The following is a 16,784-nucleotide window of genomic DNA, read 5'->3' as shown; positions in this document are numbered from 1 at the left end:
AAGACAGATGCACTGAAGACGGACACAAAGAGGAGAGAGAAGTCGCGCAAGTAGAGAAAATACTGTACCAGACAGAACAAATTCATTGAAATACTGAAAGAAAACCTTAGGGTGGGGTGAATATGGATGTATTTCTGAGGAGAACTGACTGTCTTCCGAAAAGTTTCGATGGCATTTTCTTTTTCCTCTTACCGTAACTTAAATACACATTAAAGGAGTGTTAATTAGCTTCCAGTACAGAAAGTACAAACATAGTGCAGACATACATATAATTAAGGTAATAAAACTAATAATAATAATGAGTAATAATAAAATATTCATTCAGCCCGTCTGATGTTTTTGTTTTGTGCAGTTGCTTCATGTTGCATTTATTTTTGTTTGTTTGTTTGTTTATTTGTTCAAGGTTAGTTTGGCCAGTAACAGAGCAAAATAAACATTTATTAAATGTAATAATAATAATATGATTAATGTTGAATATATTAATTGGCAACGAGTATGGGAATCGGCTCATTTGATTGTAAAACAAATACATAAAATCGGAAATTGGAATCGGTCACGAAAAATCCTGATCAGTGCATCCTTAACTGGAATAGAGTTAGACCTACCTGAAAGACCTGAAAAAACAGGGTTCATTTCATCTTTTTTTCAATAGTTATATCTTTCAACTATTGTACCTGTTTGTGCAAAATGGTTATTATTTATTACAATACAATGTTACATTCAAAAGTGAAAACAATAAGTCTTATTTATTGATTTATTGATTGATTGTGGGAAGGCCTGTGAAAATTTTGCCAGGGCAAGTAAAAAAGTTAAACGACTGGCCGAACCGGACCAGTAGAAAATTTCCTTAGCGTTAAGCCCTGTCAGTACGATCAAAATCAGTATCATAACACTTGTACACAGATCTGTAGAACATGTAGGTTACATAATGATATGTTAAAGTTAAAAACTTGTAAAAATATGTACTTGAAAAGAAAACAGGAGGACTTTCAATAGCATAACTGTAAAATTGTGAAGAAGAGCTGAGCAAGTCTTTCCTGGTCTGAAAGTGACTTCCTGCTTAAACAGGAAGTAATGGATACCAAACTATATATACATATATATATATATATATATATATATATACACAAGCAATAATTCATTCTGGCACTCTCACACACTTACATTCTCCATTCACATACATACATTTTTTGCTTTCACACACACATGCATTCTCCTTTTACATACATATACATATGTGTGTGAAAGCAAAAAATGTATGTATGTGTAAGGAGAGTGCCAGAATGAATTATTGCTTGTGCGGCCCCTCATATATATGTGTAGAAAGGTATTAAATGACTATATATATATATATATATATACTATATATATATATATATATATATATATATATATATATATATATATATATATATATTAATATAACACCATGCTTTTTTATTCTGACCTTTACTTGTTAAAATATGTAACATAAAGTGATCATACAGAATTGTATCTTTTTAAATTTTCAGAAATGTTTTGCTGATAAATGGGTAAAACCTTGTGGTTTGATTGTTCATGTCAAGGATTAGTAAAGATTTAAAAAGACAGTGAATTTGTTTTTGGGGCCTGCACTGTAATCCTTAAACAGAGTGTTCTAATGTCATCTAATGATTCTTTTTCTAAATATTCCTGACAAGATTTATAAAGCAGGATGTGTTTAGGAAAATCTTTTGTGTGTTTGGATGTTTCATGAATCGTTCATAGGCAAAATTGTCATGTGTTCACATTATATGCTTGTCTTTATGACTGAGGCCTCTGGAGGTGGCGGGGGGCATCTCAATGGACAGGAGCTGAGGAGTTGTCCTCCTGCACACAGAGCAGGATTGTGTGGTTCACCCCCCTCACCGTAGCCTCAGAGCTGCATAAGGCCTCCTGTGTGTGCTGTGCGCTCCTCCTCTGGCCAGATTTCTCAATCACACCCAAACCTTCTGTTTGCCAAGTCATATTTTTCACTGATGCAAATCCATTGAATTGAAACTTCCAGCTCCTTTTTCAATGACCTTGAGACTCCATTTGTCTTAATCACTGTGCTTTTTTCAGCTGGCAGTGTGCAAATAGTTGTTTTCCTTTGTGAAAGCAAAACTGCATAAAAATATAGGATTACAACATCATATCACATCCTCCTTCCATCCGGCTGTTAGCCAGTGGGAGTGGCTCATGTTGGCCTCTTTGCTCTTTACTCAAGTCTGATGCATGCTTTCTCAGTACCTACAGTGAAAGGATACTGTATCTGCTGAAACACAGCTGCTCAGAAATACTGAAGGCAAACTCAGCAATGACTCCGCTGTGATGGTTTTAACTGGGGTGAGTGAGGATCATTGATCTGTGAAACTATCAGAGTTTGTGTATATTGTATTGTAAAGATGTGGACTCTCAAGGCATGATATATGAGAGCTTATTTAATGCCATAGTTTATGAATATGCATGAGTGTTTAAGGTAGGTGGCATTTTCTCATGGTGAAGGCTAGATTTTATTTTAAAGTGCCTCACACTGACAAATGAACAGTTATGAATGTTACATGATTTTTGCGACGTCTCCCTTGAGGTGTTAATAATCAAACAAGGCCATTATTATTTAGTGATGTATAATGCTGTAATGGTTTGGAGGCATGGGAAAACTATTAGAAATGCATTAGTAATGCATTATGGGTTTATACCAAGTAGTGTTGTTAATTCTTCACTCTGTATTAATGCATTTATATCACACACACACATATACATATATACACATACATATACACATATATAATTAAATATAATGAAAAGAGGTATTTGTCAGTTTCTTATTCAAATCTTTGAATAAGTATTTTGATATTTGATTCATACACTACTGTTCAAAAGTTTAGGGTCAGTAAGATTATTTTAAGAAATTAATAGTTTTTGTCAGTAAGGATGCTTCAAATGGAACAACGGTGACAGTATAACATTTATAGCACTACAAAATATTTCTGTTTCAAATAAATGCTGTTCTTTCTCAAATTTCTATCCATCAAGGCATTCTGAAAAAGTATCGCAAAAATATTAAGCAGCACATGCTTTCAACATCGATAAGAAATGTTTCTTGAGCAGCAAATCAGTATATTATTATGATTTCTGAAGGATCATGTGACACTGAAGACTGGAGTAATGATACTGAAAATTCAGAAAATTCAATTCTATATATATTAGTGCTGGCAAACGATTAATCGTGATTAATCACATCCAAAAATAAAAGTTTTTGTTTACATAGTGTGTGTACTGTGTATATTTATTATGTATATTTAAATACGTACACATGCATGTATATATTTAAAAAAAATATGTTATATTTGTAAATTAAATATATTTATATATAAATTATATAAATATATACATGTAAATATTTTCAAAATATATACTATGAGTGTGTCTTTATATATTCATAATAAATGCACTTATATATATATATATATATATATATATAGATATATATATATATATATATATATACACACACACACACACACACACACACACACACACACACACACACACACACACACACACACACACACACACACACACACACACACACACACACACACACATATATATATATATATTATTAACACACACACACACACACACACAAATAAAACTAAATACATTATTTTGAATTGCAATAATATTTCATGATATTAGAGTTTTTAAGCAAATAAATCCAGCCTTTTGAGCATGAAGACATACAATATTTTTAATGTTTCAAAAACATTAAAAAAATCCCACTGAACCAAACATTTGAACAGTAGTGGTGTATGTAGATGATATATGTAAATGTTTCCATATCCCATGTCATATAAAAAGGTATCAGGCTTTAATCAGCTCTCTTTGTCTCTCTCTGTTAGACTAAACAAGGACACTCGTCCCTTTCCCCTGTCTCTGTATCATCGGAGGTGTCCAGTATTTCCATGTCGTCCACCTCATCACGACTGAAGTATGTTTCTCTGGGGGTGCTGGTACTGCAGACCACCTCCTTGGTGCTGACAATGCGTTACTCACGTACTCTGCAGTCCGACGGGCCGCGCTACCTGGCGTCGTCTGCCGTAGTGTGCGCTGAAGTCCTAAAGATTGCTGCATGCATGCTGCTTGTCTTCAGAGAACACAGTGAGTTTGCACCTCCTCAACTCTGACATGTGGAAACTAACGTGTTCTGCAGTCTGTCTGTAATGCATTCCATCTCCAGATAGTAGTTATCTTTTGTTTTTCATATGTCTCCAGGGTTTCGCTGTCTAATCCATATCATTGTCAATGTTTTGTATTTATTTTTTTCTGGGATTTATGTCATTGTGGCTCTACGCTGTGTATATTTTATGAAAGGTTATTTTCATCATGTGTTCAAATATAAAAAAGGTAATTGTGACTGTGTGTGTCACACGTGAGATAAACGCACAAAGAAGATGAAGATAAATGCAAATAGTCTTTAATAAATCCACAAAAGGGTAACTCCAGGACAGAACAGGCAGGAGACACACGTAGGGACGTACTAGACCGGACAAAACAGACTGCGCAGACTTGGGCTTAAATACATGGGATGAAGATGAAAATGAACAAGACACACCTGAACTAAATGACACAATCAAAAATGAGGGAAAGCTAGGTCACGGAGCACATGATGGATGAAAATACAACAAAAACAGTCCAGGGGTGTGACAGTGTGTCACAATTTGAATGTTATTTTTGCAATTCTGAGGTTAAATATGACAAAGTGAGTTTATTTCACAATTCAGACATTTTTTTCTGAAAAGTTAGACTTTTAATTTCATGATTCTGAGACTATATTTCACAATTCAGAAGTTTTTCTCGTAATTCTGAGTTTATATCTTAAAATATAGACTTTTTTCCTCACAATTCTGTCTATATCTTGCAATTTGGACTTTTTGTTCGCAGTTCTGAATTTATATCTTGTAATTCAAACTTTTTTTTCTTGTAACTCTGAGTTTATATCTCACAATTTGACCTTTTTTTCCTAATTTATATATTTTTTTTCGCAATTCTGACTTCATTTCTCACAATTTAGAGTTAATATCTTACAATTCAGATTACTATTCTTGCAATTCTAAGTTTATATCTCACAATATACACTTTTTTCCTCACAGTTCTCAGTTTATATCTCTCAATTCTGACTTTATTTCTCACAATTTTGAGATTGTGTCTGACTGAAAGTTTTATCCTGTTTCGGAAACAAGCATAATATTCAGTGTCCTTTGTGTTTTGTCCGATAGTGTCATTGAAACGGCATTCTCATTCTTGTCAGGAGCTCAGAGCAGCAGAGGAGAGCTGTGCCTCGCTGCAGAAGCTCACTGTCTGATGTGCTGTGCTGTGTGTGCCTCTTAGGTTTCAGTGTTCGTGCACTGAATCGGGTGTTGAAGGAGGAAATAATCAACAAGCCTCTGCTAACGCTGAAGTTGGCCATTCCCTCAGGTATCTACACCCTGCAGAACAACCTGCTCTACGTGGCTCTGTCAAATCTAGATGCAGCTACCTACCAGGTGAGAGAGCACAAATCCAGAGCAAGACCTTTAGGAAAGTTTCCAGATCATTTGAAACATAGAAAACAAATGCCCTTGTTGCACCTTTTTCCATATTTTCAGTTTTGATAAGAAGTGTGCTATTGAGAATTGATGTGAGTAAATAAAATGTTATTAATACACATCATTAACCAAAAACATGTTATCATACAATATATATATATATGTGTGTGTTATTTCCAGAAATATTATGCAATGTTACTAATTAATGTTTGGAACACCCCTATAAACATTTGTATTTAATTGAGATACACAGCATTGTATTTCTTCAAAATGGAGCCGAACATCAATCCATAATAAGTAGTCAAATAATCAGTTTATAACACTTTTAATTGTTATAAATATATCTATATTTATATATAGTTAGCTATGATGACACTGTTGCTTAAGTTAAATCTATTCCTTCAGTAAACTCCTCTTTCTGTCACTCCAGTCCAAATGTTTTTTGTGAATAATTGCATGAATGACAAACATTCAAATTCTGGAGAAACCTGTTGACATTTCTATAGAAATCTGCATGCTCCATGGAAATAGCATTGTGAGATATTATCACAAATGAAAATATGTTTTCTGTTTGAATGTGTTTTAAAATGTGATTTATTCCTGTGACGCGAAGCGGAATTTTCCGCGTCATTACTCCAGTCTTCAGTGACACATGATCCTTCAGAAATCATTCTCAGTGGAAAACAAACAAAATAAAATTTCTTTAAAAAAAAAATTACAAATAAAAAAAGTAATGTGTTTCTTTATATGCATACCTTATTTCCCTTCTCAATGGTTTTCCAGGTTACGTATCAGCTGAAAATTCTCACTACAGCGCTGTTCTCCGTGTCCATGTTGGGCAAAAGTCTTGGCATTTACCAGTGGCTCTCACTAGTCATTCTGATGACTGGAATTGCACTCGTCCAGGTAAGGATAGTAGCCTTTATTTGTTTATCAGGTCAAATTTCTTTGAAGCCTGCAGTTAATGGAACAAGCAGTCTGTTTTTGTGACTGTTAAAATTGAGTTTGTTGTTAGCATGTTGCTATCCTAAACATAAATACATAAAAGACACAAATATTGGTTAACATTGTTCATTTTTTTTCCTGAAACTGTACGGTTTTGTCCATCATCTTTCATTTATATTTCCTCTGAAATTCCCTTCTCAATGAAAACATGAGACTGACTTAGAATTTGTCCAAGGTACAAATATGATCATCCTCATGCAAGGGACCCCCATCCTAAAATTTAAGAGGCAGCTATATGGTTCCTGTATAATAACCCAATTCATTTGTTAAAAATTATATTATATTATGTTATCTTTATATACATCTTAATTTGTAACTTTTTATAGGTAAATAAGTGTTTATAAATATAGATGTCTAATTCTTTGTTTATTTTAATCTTTAAATATTTTTAAAAATGTAATCAGTTTTCTCATATCAGTTTTAAAAGTTTTTTCAAGTTATATAACTTACTAAATAATTATAAATATATATAATACATATATTATGCATACAAAAATGTTTATTTTGTATGCGATTAACCATTTGACAAAATATATATATAATTTTTTATAAATACAAATATTGCTGTTAATCTATATTTTGTATCTAAAAAAAAGGTAAAACTTTTTTTACTATTTGTTTTATTTCTAATTCTTATTTAAATCTATTTTTAATATTTTATTTACATTCTTTATGTTAATTAATTAAATATTTGATTTAATAATATTTTAAATCTTTTTTCTATTATGTATTATTTCTTTTTAGCACAGTTTTTCTCTTCTAGCACTCTCTTGAGGGGTTTGAAAACTCGTCTATGCTGTAAATATGACTCCTCCTGTGTTTAACCTGAACCAACAGTGGCCAACTGAAGGTACATCCAGCACCAAGCAGGAGGACCTGACCGCCGGCTCTCAGTTGATGGGTCTGCTGGCTGTGCTTGTGGCCTGCTTCTCCAGCGGATTTGCTGGCGTGTATTTTGAAAAGATCCTCAAAGAGAGCAAGCAGAGCGTCTGGATCCGTAATATTCAGCTAGGTCAGCAGATGTTTATTAAAAATGTGAACCTAGAAACAGCCCAGCAACCTGTTTTCATTTTTGTCCTGAAAAGAAACAAAAACACATTTCGTTTCGGAATCCATTGTTTACAAGTTTCAGGAAATGTGTTTGCTTTTGTCCTCCACTCTTGTTCCATCCTTCTTTTCAGGTTTATTTGGACTGATTTTTGGACTTGGGGGAGTGTTTGCGTACGACGGAGAAAGAGTGCAGGAGAAAGGACTCTTTCAAGGGTACAATCATGTGACGTGGACTGTGGTGGCTCTTCAGGTACATTTTCACTTCTTTTTCATAATAGCACGTGCACAGACCTGCATGTCACATTGTGTTATTTGTGTTAAACGTGCTTTACATACTTCCTGTAGGCTTTGGGTGGGTTAGTCATTGCAGCTGTCATCAAATATGCAGATAACATCCTGAAGGGCTTTGCCACATCCATCTCAATCATTCTGTCCACCCTCATCTCTTATTTCTTGTTGGAAGATTTTGACCCTACTAGGTAAGACAGTCGCATTTGTATTTGGGTCTTTCTCGGGGAAACGGTGCCATGTGTGTCCCTTACTACTGGTAAAATTCACTAGATATTGAATAATCAAACTGTATACACAGTACAAGCGTATTTGACTTTAGTGTGTACGTGGCTAAAGATCATCCCACCCTAAACCCACGCAAATTGTTGCTGTGTTGAACTGGTCGGGATGGGCCAACAAACAGAGCAATCTTTTGATTTGTTTGAAGTGCCTCTTTCACTTGTATGCACTTGCACTTGTACATGCAGATGTATGTTTGTATAGATCCACATGCAAGTGTTTGGTTTGTGCTGTTTTACAACACCTTTGTTAAATGCGTCTCTAGACCATAGTTCAATTTTTGGTCAATTTACATTTCTGTCATGTTTAAATTATGCCTTTGAAAATTATGCGTTTCCTTTGAAGAAGCCATCAAACAGTCCATTTATAGCAGGTGTGTCAAAGACGTGGTGTGGATCTGCCGAAAAACAAATCAAAGAATCGTGTGCATTCATTATATTGTTTTGATATTTTCATAGTTTTCCATTTTAGGCTACAGCAGAGCAGATACATTTGAATTTATTGTGTTGCATGTTGTAGCTTGCAGTGGTGGGACGTTTCTTTTAATTATAGACACAATATTTGCGCTTCTCGCCTGAAACTGGATCTGTGGGTAACACAGCTGTCCCAGAGAAACACTGAGAAGATGAAGGGTTTTTAAGGGAATGTATTATCATCAGTATAAAAGACAATTTCACACTAAACTATTACATTTGCACAACACTAAATAAAGCCTTAGGTTTTTTTGTGATGCTACTATCATTCCACTACTCTGCATTTCGTATTTTTAACACCTTAAGAGGGATTCACAAAGAAGATTAGTTTTTGGCATTTTCCCCTTTATTATGATTGGACAGATCAGAGCTGACAGGAGGTAAAGTGGGAGAGAGATAGGGGACGGGATCAGTAAAGGTCCTTGAGTCGGGATTCGAACTCGGGACGGCTGTAGCACATCGGCGCTGAATGTCAACAACGACACAAAACATATATTTATATTCCACTGTGCTGCTTTTCCATTGTTTTTTTTTTTTATGTAAAGATGCGCTAGGTGAACATGTTTGAACATTGAGTTTGCATCATTTTGCACCTTGCACATAATACACATATGCACATATAAAGCAATATAAAAAGGCACTCAGGTTAAAACTTTAAACAAATACGTATTTGGACCTTCCGAAGACAGAGCACCCTGAGGGGCCGTTCGCACAGAATGCATTTTTGTGCTCTGATATGCTACTTTTCCATTGTTTGTATATATACAGATGCACATAAAACATGTTTTTGTTTAAAAATGTGTGTGTGGTGGGGGCATATTAAAATATGCAACGCTACTATTGAAACAATTTGAAAAAAACACATTGGTGGACACACAGTGAAATGAAAAAATGCAAGAGATGTGTTATTTAAAAATGCAACTACTTTCAATTCGAGTGTCAGTTTTTAAAGCAGTTTGTCAGTGCAAGGAAAGAGACGATGCAAAAGACGCACGCGAGCGCATCAGTCAAAAACATCAGTCTAGCACAGGTTTATGTAAAAAAACTATGAATGCAAAAACTTTGTTTTAAACACAAAAACATGTTCTGTGTGAATGGCCCTCAACACACAGAAAGCATTCTCATTTGTTGGTGAATTGACTTTGTGTTCCCTGAGACTTTATTAGTGTTTCCACCCATTTCAGTTCACATTTATTATTTGTAACAAAAGTATCTGCTACTATTCAGTAATCTATTAAAGTTCTAGGTTATAGGGTTGAATTAATGTTGCTCTAATCTGAATATTGTTGGAAATGTCTCCCCTGCGGTGATCACCCAATGTCTATGACAGCAATGTCCCTGGAAATTTCAGCCTGAGATGCGAAAATATGATTTCTTGGAAGTTCAGCAGTAACCTTTTCAAATGAAATTATTGAAAAAAGTCCTGAAAATGGCACCGTTTCTTGGGAATGACCCACTTATTGCACTTTGTAGAACATGAGGAAAATGAAGCTTTTTTCTTTTGTAGGGTGTTTTTCCTGGGTGCGATGCTGGTTATCGCTGCTACGTTTCTCTACGGGTATGAGAGCACGCCTGCGGTCAATCCTAGTAAGGTATAGAAGACTGGACATGAGATGATAATGATCATCAGGAGGTGCTCTACTTCAGGTGAAGTTCAGGACAAGAGAAGCGGTGATATTGTAAGGATGCTATTAGAAGGTAGCACAAAAAAGCAAACATTCAACCATCCAAAACTTGAGATATATCATTTCATGACATCAACACACTAACACCAGAAATGAAACTCCTGGTTCTGGCGTATTAGGTGGCAGGACTGTTTGTAACACTCACAGCTGAGGACTTTAAGGACTTTGTGTTTACATATAATAGGAATCTCTGACACCGAACCTCACAAATTCAACATGTTACAGTTTCATATTTATTTTCTGTGCCATACAGTGGCGTATTGAGAAAGCGATTGTTTTACTTGAATGTATCCTTTGAGAAACATCATTTTCATCATTTTTCAATAAAAAGTGTTTCTAAAATGTCTTCCTGTCAAATTCTGGTAATAAAAACAAGTTGAATCTCAAACGTTGAACCATTAGGAGTAATGACTGCATTTTGATTGGTCTAATAATCTGGCATTGTGGGGGAAAAAAGACTCCTGAGAGATGCTCAGTGCATTTTTATTAGTCCTTGAATGAACAGAGTGAACTGTCAGACCTTGTTGCTCTCAGCTGGGGGTTTCAGTGGAAATATATATGTTGCATCACAGTTTGTTTTATGCAAAAACGACTTGCATGCAAGAAGGGAGAAGAAAACTCAGTTTCCCCTCTAACTGGGACTTTCTCGCCTAATGCTATGAAACTTTTCCACAGTAAACTCAGTCTCCTCCATTGCATAGACTCGTTTTGCAGTGGGAAAGCATGTGGATATGAAAGAAAGTGGGTTTTAACCATATAAGCAACATTTTTATTCCTCATTTCGGCACATCCTGTTCTAGGAAATTTTTAAATCACTAAAACCATCACTAACACCACTAATTTGCTGCTGGTGTTCATGCATTTTCAGATAATGACTTCATATGTTTGAATGTATCTTTATTTAGATGATCATCTTGAGGAGGAATATGGCTTCGACAGAGATACAGAAGATGTAACTGAGAAATGATAGAGGGAGATGATGTGAGGTATTTATCATATTACAGAGAAGGAACCCCATGTGATGAATTCTACCTTGCTCCAAGCCTTAGACATACTGCATGCATCTCAACTTCCAATGAAACTTTCCTTTGAAAGTGATTTAAGGCGAAGCATCAGGCATGAATAAATGCTCTGTTAGACTTAAGAGTTAGTCGTTATTATTTTCTGTTATATATCCAGACTGGATATCACCTCTTCGTTTCCAACCAATCCAATTCAATGCATAATAAAACAATACAGTTCACTAAATTAAAAGCATGCAAGTAATGAATAAAACTATCAAGTAATTTATAAGTATTAATTTAGCAGTGTCTCATGAAAGCATTAGCCGCACACTTTATACTGTATGCATGTTAGTTTGTTGGTCCCTCCACAGAACAGTTTACTCCAGAGAAAGATGAAAGTATTGATGAAAATATGTTTTTTATATATATTTGTTTTTCACTTTGATTTCCTAGAGCCTACTTTGTAAAAAAAAAAAAAAAAAAAAAACATCTGCTAGCTTTATATAAATTTGTATTTAAATATTCATTTGCATTGCGTGCCAAGACTGCAAGTTATTTATTTTAATTTAATATTTATTTCTTTGTGAAATTGTTCCTTTATTTTTAGTATTTAAACAGCCCTGTATGAATTTTCGCGACACTTTATTAGCAAAAGCATTATTTTGAAAGTAAGTTCAAAATCTATAGCAATAAGGGATTTGATTTTACATACATAAAAGTTTTGTCCAGTTTTCAGAAAAAGTCAGTAATTGTGTCATCCTAAATCAAGGATGTTTGGTTTGTTGTTTTGAAAATTCACTGCATCTACAAAACAGTTCTCAAAATATCTTTGTGTCCAACAAAGAAAAAAAATCATGCAGGTCTGGAATGACACAAAGGTGGGTAAATAAGGACAGAATAGTCATTTTGAGATTTACTTTTTATCCTTTGACCGGTAAACCTGACATTAGTAATGGAAACTCATTTTTGTCTGTGTCATAATTACACACAGAGTCTCAGTGGGAGAGAACGGAGTGAGACAGCTTGAGAATAGAGAGAGGAAGACAGGGACGTGGAATGGCACAGATGGAGTGTGTATGGCATGTGACTAATCTGGTGAATGCCTATGGTGCAGCACCCACTGCGTAAACTCAAACGTACTCATGTGTGAGCATAAACAAACTCCTATCGACTCGCTGGTGCCAGGATGTGTCTGATTGGATGAACGGCCCTCTGCATCCTCAACATTACTAAATACTCTCCACCTCAACGGGTGGCTGTCTTCATGCACTCTGCTGTCTTTTTCTTATGGCATGTAAAAGATATTTTCTAGAATTTGAAATTAAGTCACAAGTCTCAATCGTTGTTGTCCTATAAAGCAAAGTGCACATATCCGGCTGGACCTGCGGTGACCTCCCTTGGTTCTTTTAATGCCACTAGATTCACTTTGTGATGTATGGGACCAAACATTCAATCTTTTTCATGCATTATATAACGTCCTGAAAGTTTAGGGCCTTGTTGCCAAAAAAAAAAAAAAACTTAATGTAAGACTCTTAGTAACAATTGTAAAGATATTACCACTAAGGGTTTTCCAAAAGGGATAGTTCACTGAAAAATTTACATTCTGTCATCATTTTCTCACCCTCATGTTGTTGTAAATCTGATTGACTATCTTTCTTCTATGGAACACAAATGAAGAATATATTCTGCTATATTTTGTCCATATAAAGACATGACTTGCAGGAACCAGTGAGGTACGACTTTCGTTGATGTTCGTCATATGTTATGTAGTTTGTATTCATGTGTTGATCAATGATTCAAAGTTTTATATTTTTATTTACAGTGATCACGTTGCTCCATAGGACTTGAAAGATACCAGTCGAGTTGCACTGATTAATGTTATGCTACATTTAAGTCATATATTTAAATGTAAATTTTGGACCCCATTGGCTTTCATTGTATGGACAAAAACAGCAGAAACATTCTACAAAATATGTGACCCTGGACCACAAAACCAGTCATAAGTAGCACTGGTCAATTTTTAGCAATAGCCAAAAATACATTATATGGGACAAAATGATCAATTTTTCTTTTATGCCAGAAATCATTAGGATATTAAGTAAAGATCATGTTCCAAGTTATTTTGTAAATGTCCTACCTTAAATATATCAAAATGTACTTTTTGATTAGTAATATGCATTGCTAAGAATTTAATTTGGACAACTTTAAAGGCAATTTTCTCAATATTTAGATTTTTCTTCACCCGCAGATTCTGCATTTCTAAATAGTTGTATCTCAGCCAAATATTGTCCTATCCTAACAAACCATACGTTAATGGAAAGTCTATTTATTCAGTTTACAGAAGATGTATAAATCTCAACTTCAAAACATTGACCCTTATGACTGGTTTAGTGGGGCAGGGTTACAGATCTTCTTTTGTGTTCTGTAGAAGAAAGAAAATAAAAAACTTGAGGGTTAGTACGTTTTCAATTTTTCTGTGAACTATTCCTAAAACTTAGGGGGTTCATGTAGTACTAGTTACTCCTGATCATTTGCTGTCTGATCAAGTAAAGGTAGTAAAACCTCATGGTGCACGCAGAGAATTCCCTTCTCGACTGACTAGTTCAGAGCAACTGAGAAACCCAACAAAACTGGGAATCCACAAAGCCCAAACAGTGCATGCAGTCTTCAATGTCCCATAGGCACTGTTAAGATACCCCTATTTGGGTGGTATCACTACCAGAGGTTGTCCTCTCCTGGGCCTCCACATCAGCACCTGGGCATCATTGGCATTGGGCCTGCCCAGAGCGTTGGGCGGGATGGGCTCGTTGTTGCTGAGAATGTGCGGCTGTTCCTGGTGCGGCCGTCCCATCAATTTGGCACGAGAACCAAGAGGCATGGAAGGATCCACCTCAATGTCTACGCGCATACGCCAGCGCACCGTCTGAAGAACGATACGCTCTTTGGTGTCTGCGTTTAGCGCCACCAGCCAGGTGATGAAGCTCTGGTCTCTGGTGATGTGCGTGAGCATGGGCGTGTTGCTGTTGCTGATGGGCACCGCCCAAGTCACGCTGGGGTAGAAGTTGTCGTTCATACTCACCGTTAGCCGGGACGGCTTGGACGTGGGGCCTGAGAGGGTCACTGTTTCGGTGGTGTTACCATACCAGGGATAACTGACGCCGTCAGAATCGCTTATGGCCTTCACCCGTCCTTCTCGAAGCTCGGGTAATTCCCAGCTGGACCTGCGGAAGGGAGAGAAGGTGAGCGGTCAGGAAGGACAAAAGAGGCATGAGTCCAAAGAGCGGCAGTGCCTTAATACATCAAACGGGTGAAGTGAGTAGAGATGGTGGCAAAGGTGGGTGAGCACGGACCTGCTCAGTACAGAGTGTCTCATACAAATATGAAAAAACAGTGAATAAAAGACACAGGCTGTGAATGAAGTATTCATGAATGTGTTTTTTTTTCTTCTCAGTTAGCCTTCCCACTCATTTTAATTATCTCTTCTCTGTCCGCTTCTCTCCTGCTCTGATGGTCTCCTTGATGATCCTGTATTTTATGGTTACGTTTAAAGCTTGATTTGGGGCTTGAACAACAAAATTTCCCTCAATTTTAGAGGGTAAGGTTAGGAACAGCTTGGCAAAATCATGGTGGATAGATTAGGTTCGGGAAAAAACTCTGAATTGAAGAATTGCCTGCCTTTCAATTCATAAGTGCAAGTTTAAAATGCATGAGACACAACTCACAGGAAGTAGAAGTAGAAATGGAATTCAACAAAGGAAGTACATTCTGGGTAATGAATTCTTTCTCCACAAGACCAATAAATCTAAGGCTTTTTAAACTTTTCCACAATTTTGAAACAGGGCTTTATTACGTTTATTTTTTCATGTCAAAATACCGTTATACGAATGTCTTTTTCAATCTACTTTTTGAATTGGAGTTCTGCGTCCCGTTTGCTACTTTTTGGAGTTTTGAAAGCATTCTAAGTTCTTTTCTGAATGGCCCACAACCTTTTAATAAATATTACATACAAAGAACAGATTCTACAAAGATATAAAGATGTCAAACCGCGCAAACTGATACTCATTCATTTCTCGACAACAACAGAACGACCTTTAAATATAAAAACCTCCAACATTTTGTTTGAGTTGACTATCAGTATCATGTAACACACATTGAAACTTGAGCTTGTCTTTGTTTGGTTGGGTTACCGATCACTCACATGCCAATATCACCATATGTATTGAAGAACTCCATTTGGGTGCACGCCTGAATCCAGCCCACGGTCCATGTTTCGTTTCGGGGAACCGGGGGCATCACGATCCCGGCCGATGCTCTGAAGTACGGGGTCTTGTATCGCAGGACAATGGGCGAATTCTCCTCAATGATGGTCGGGCATTGGTCAATGGAGGCTGAGACCTCGTAGACCACTATGTTCTCCCGTCGGATGCGGGGCTTGCAGGCGATGCTCTGAATGCAACCCATGGTCCTGCTTATTAGGGGTGTCAATGTGGCCAATGACAGAAAAAGGAGGATATATTTAAGCAATATATTCATTGGCACTTTTTACACCCCTTGAAACGCCGACAGATCCTCGTCTTCATTTCCAGCTCCATATATTCACGATAAATCCTTCGGGTGAAAGCACTGAAAAGCATGTCTGCTATCGACATGTTTTGATGCATTTGAGAGCGCGCGTGCGTTGTTCTAGCGCATCTTTGAGACCGATGGAGAAGTGTAACGGGAACACGGTGCTGTTGTGGAGCTGAGGGTGTGAGGATGATCCGCGTCGCCTGCTCCAGAAGCGCTGGAGTGCCGCACTGCCCTTGATGCTCGTCCCCAGCAGATGTGATCCGGCCTCCACCGAATCGGACACCCGGTGTGCGCCTTCCAGCTCACGCGTCCAGCTGTAGCTCTGAGCCCTTTGATCCAGGATTTCCTGCTGGGCTCGTGCATGTCAGTGCTGAAGAGGGAGCCGGTGCTGCATAAAGAGTGTACGCTGGTTATATTTCCTCCAGGTGAACGACCTACCCAACATTTTGTTGATGCGGCTCCTTCTGAAAAGGGGGAAGCGACACACAGACGGATCCTGTCGAGCAGGGAATCAGTGCATCTGATTTACAATGCAAACTTGGGTGCTACGTTTAAAAGCGCAATGCCTGTCATGGGCATCACTGGACTAATTTTGTGTTTTTCCTTTGTGTGTTTCCATCCCTTGCATCCACAGCGAAGACGCCCTGTGCAAATCTTTGAAGAATACGGAGATGGTGATGGAAGTAATAACAAAAAGCGCAAATGCAAGCCCCCTGCAACATTATATAGCGCAGTGATTTTTAAATATATTCCTCCAATGAAAAACAGCAGAGAATCTTAACGCAGACATGTGCTTATATGGTCGCTGTTCAGTTGCAGCGAGGTGCTGATCGGTGT

General features: G+C 36.8%; 2 protein-coding genes across 3 annotated transcripts; one reads left to right on the top strand and one right to left on the bottom strand.

Moving 5' to 3' along the window:
• The first annotated feature begins 1,524 nt into the window (after nucleotides 1–1,524).
• Nucleotides 1,525–11,841, top strand: slc35a3b (solute carrier family 35 member A3b). 2 transcript variants are annotated; one of them, XM_042717654.1, is made up of 9 exons: nucleotides 1,525–2,346; nucleotides 3,906–4,164; nucleotides 5,395–5,549; nucleotides 6,375–6,497; nucleotides 7,434–7,608; nucleotides 7,778–7,896; nucleotides 7,992–8,125; nucleotides 10,197–10,336; nucleotides 11,280–11,841. In XM_042717654.1, exons 1-8 carry the CDS (start codon nucleotides 2,332–2,334, stop codon nucleotides 10,285–10,287), a joined length of 1,071 nt encoding a protein of 356 aa, XP_042573588.1. In that variant the 5' UTR covers nucleotides 1,525–2,331; the 3' UTR covers nucleotides 10,288–10,336; nucleotides 11,280–11,841. The 2 variants fall into 2 exon arrangements, with proteins under 2 accessions (XP_042573588.1, XP_042573587.1); XM_042717653.1 differs by lacking the exon at nucleotides 11,280–11,841 and having other exon boundaries at nucleotides 1,527–2,346; nucleotides 10,197–10,762.
• Nucleotides 11,842–13,549: 1,708 nt separating this feature from the next.
• fam78ba (family with sequence similarity 78 member Ba) lies at nucleotides 13,550–16,784 on the bottom strand. Its single transcript, XM_042717652.1, has 2 exons — nucleotides 15,577–16,784; nucleotides 13,550–14,599 (listed from the first exon to the last, which is right to left on the bottom strand). The coding sequence occupies exons 1-2, from the start codon at nucleotides 15,909–15,911 to the stop codon at nucleotides 14,077–14,079; spliced, it is 858 nt and encodes a 285-aa protein (XP_042573586.1). The 5' UTR covers nucleotides 15,912–16,784; the 3' UTR covers nucleotides 13,550–14,076.

Source organism: Cyprinus carpio, chromosome B2 (genome assembly GCF_018340385.1).
Source record: "Cyprinus carpio isolate SPL01 chromosome B2, ASM1834038v1, whole genome shotgun sequence".
Classification (NCBI taxonomy): Eukaryota; Metazoa; Chordata; class Actinopteri; order Cypriniformes; family Cyprinidae; genus Cyprinus; species Cyprinus carpio.
Note: the sequence above shows the minus strand (reverse complement) of the source record. Positions and strands in the feature narration are given on the sequence as shown.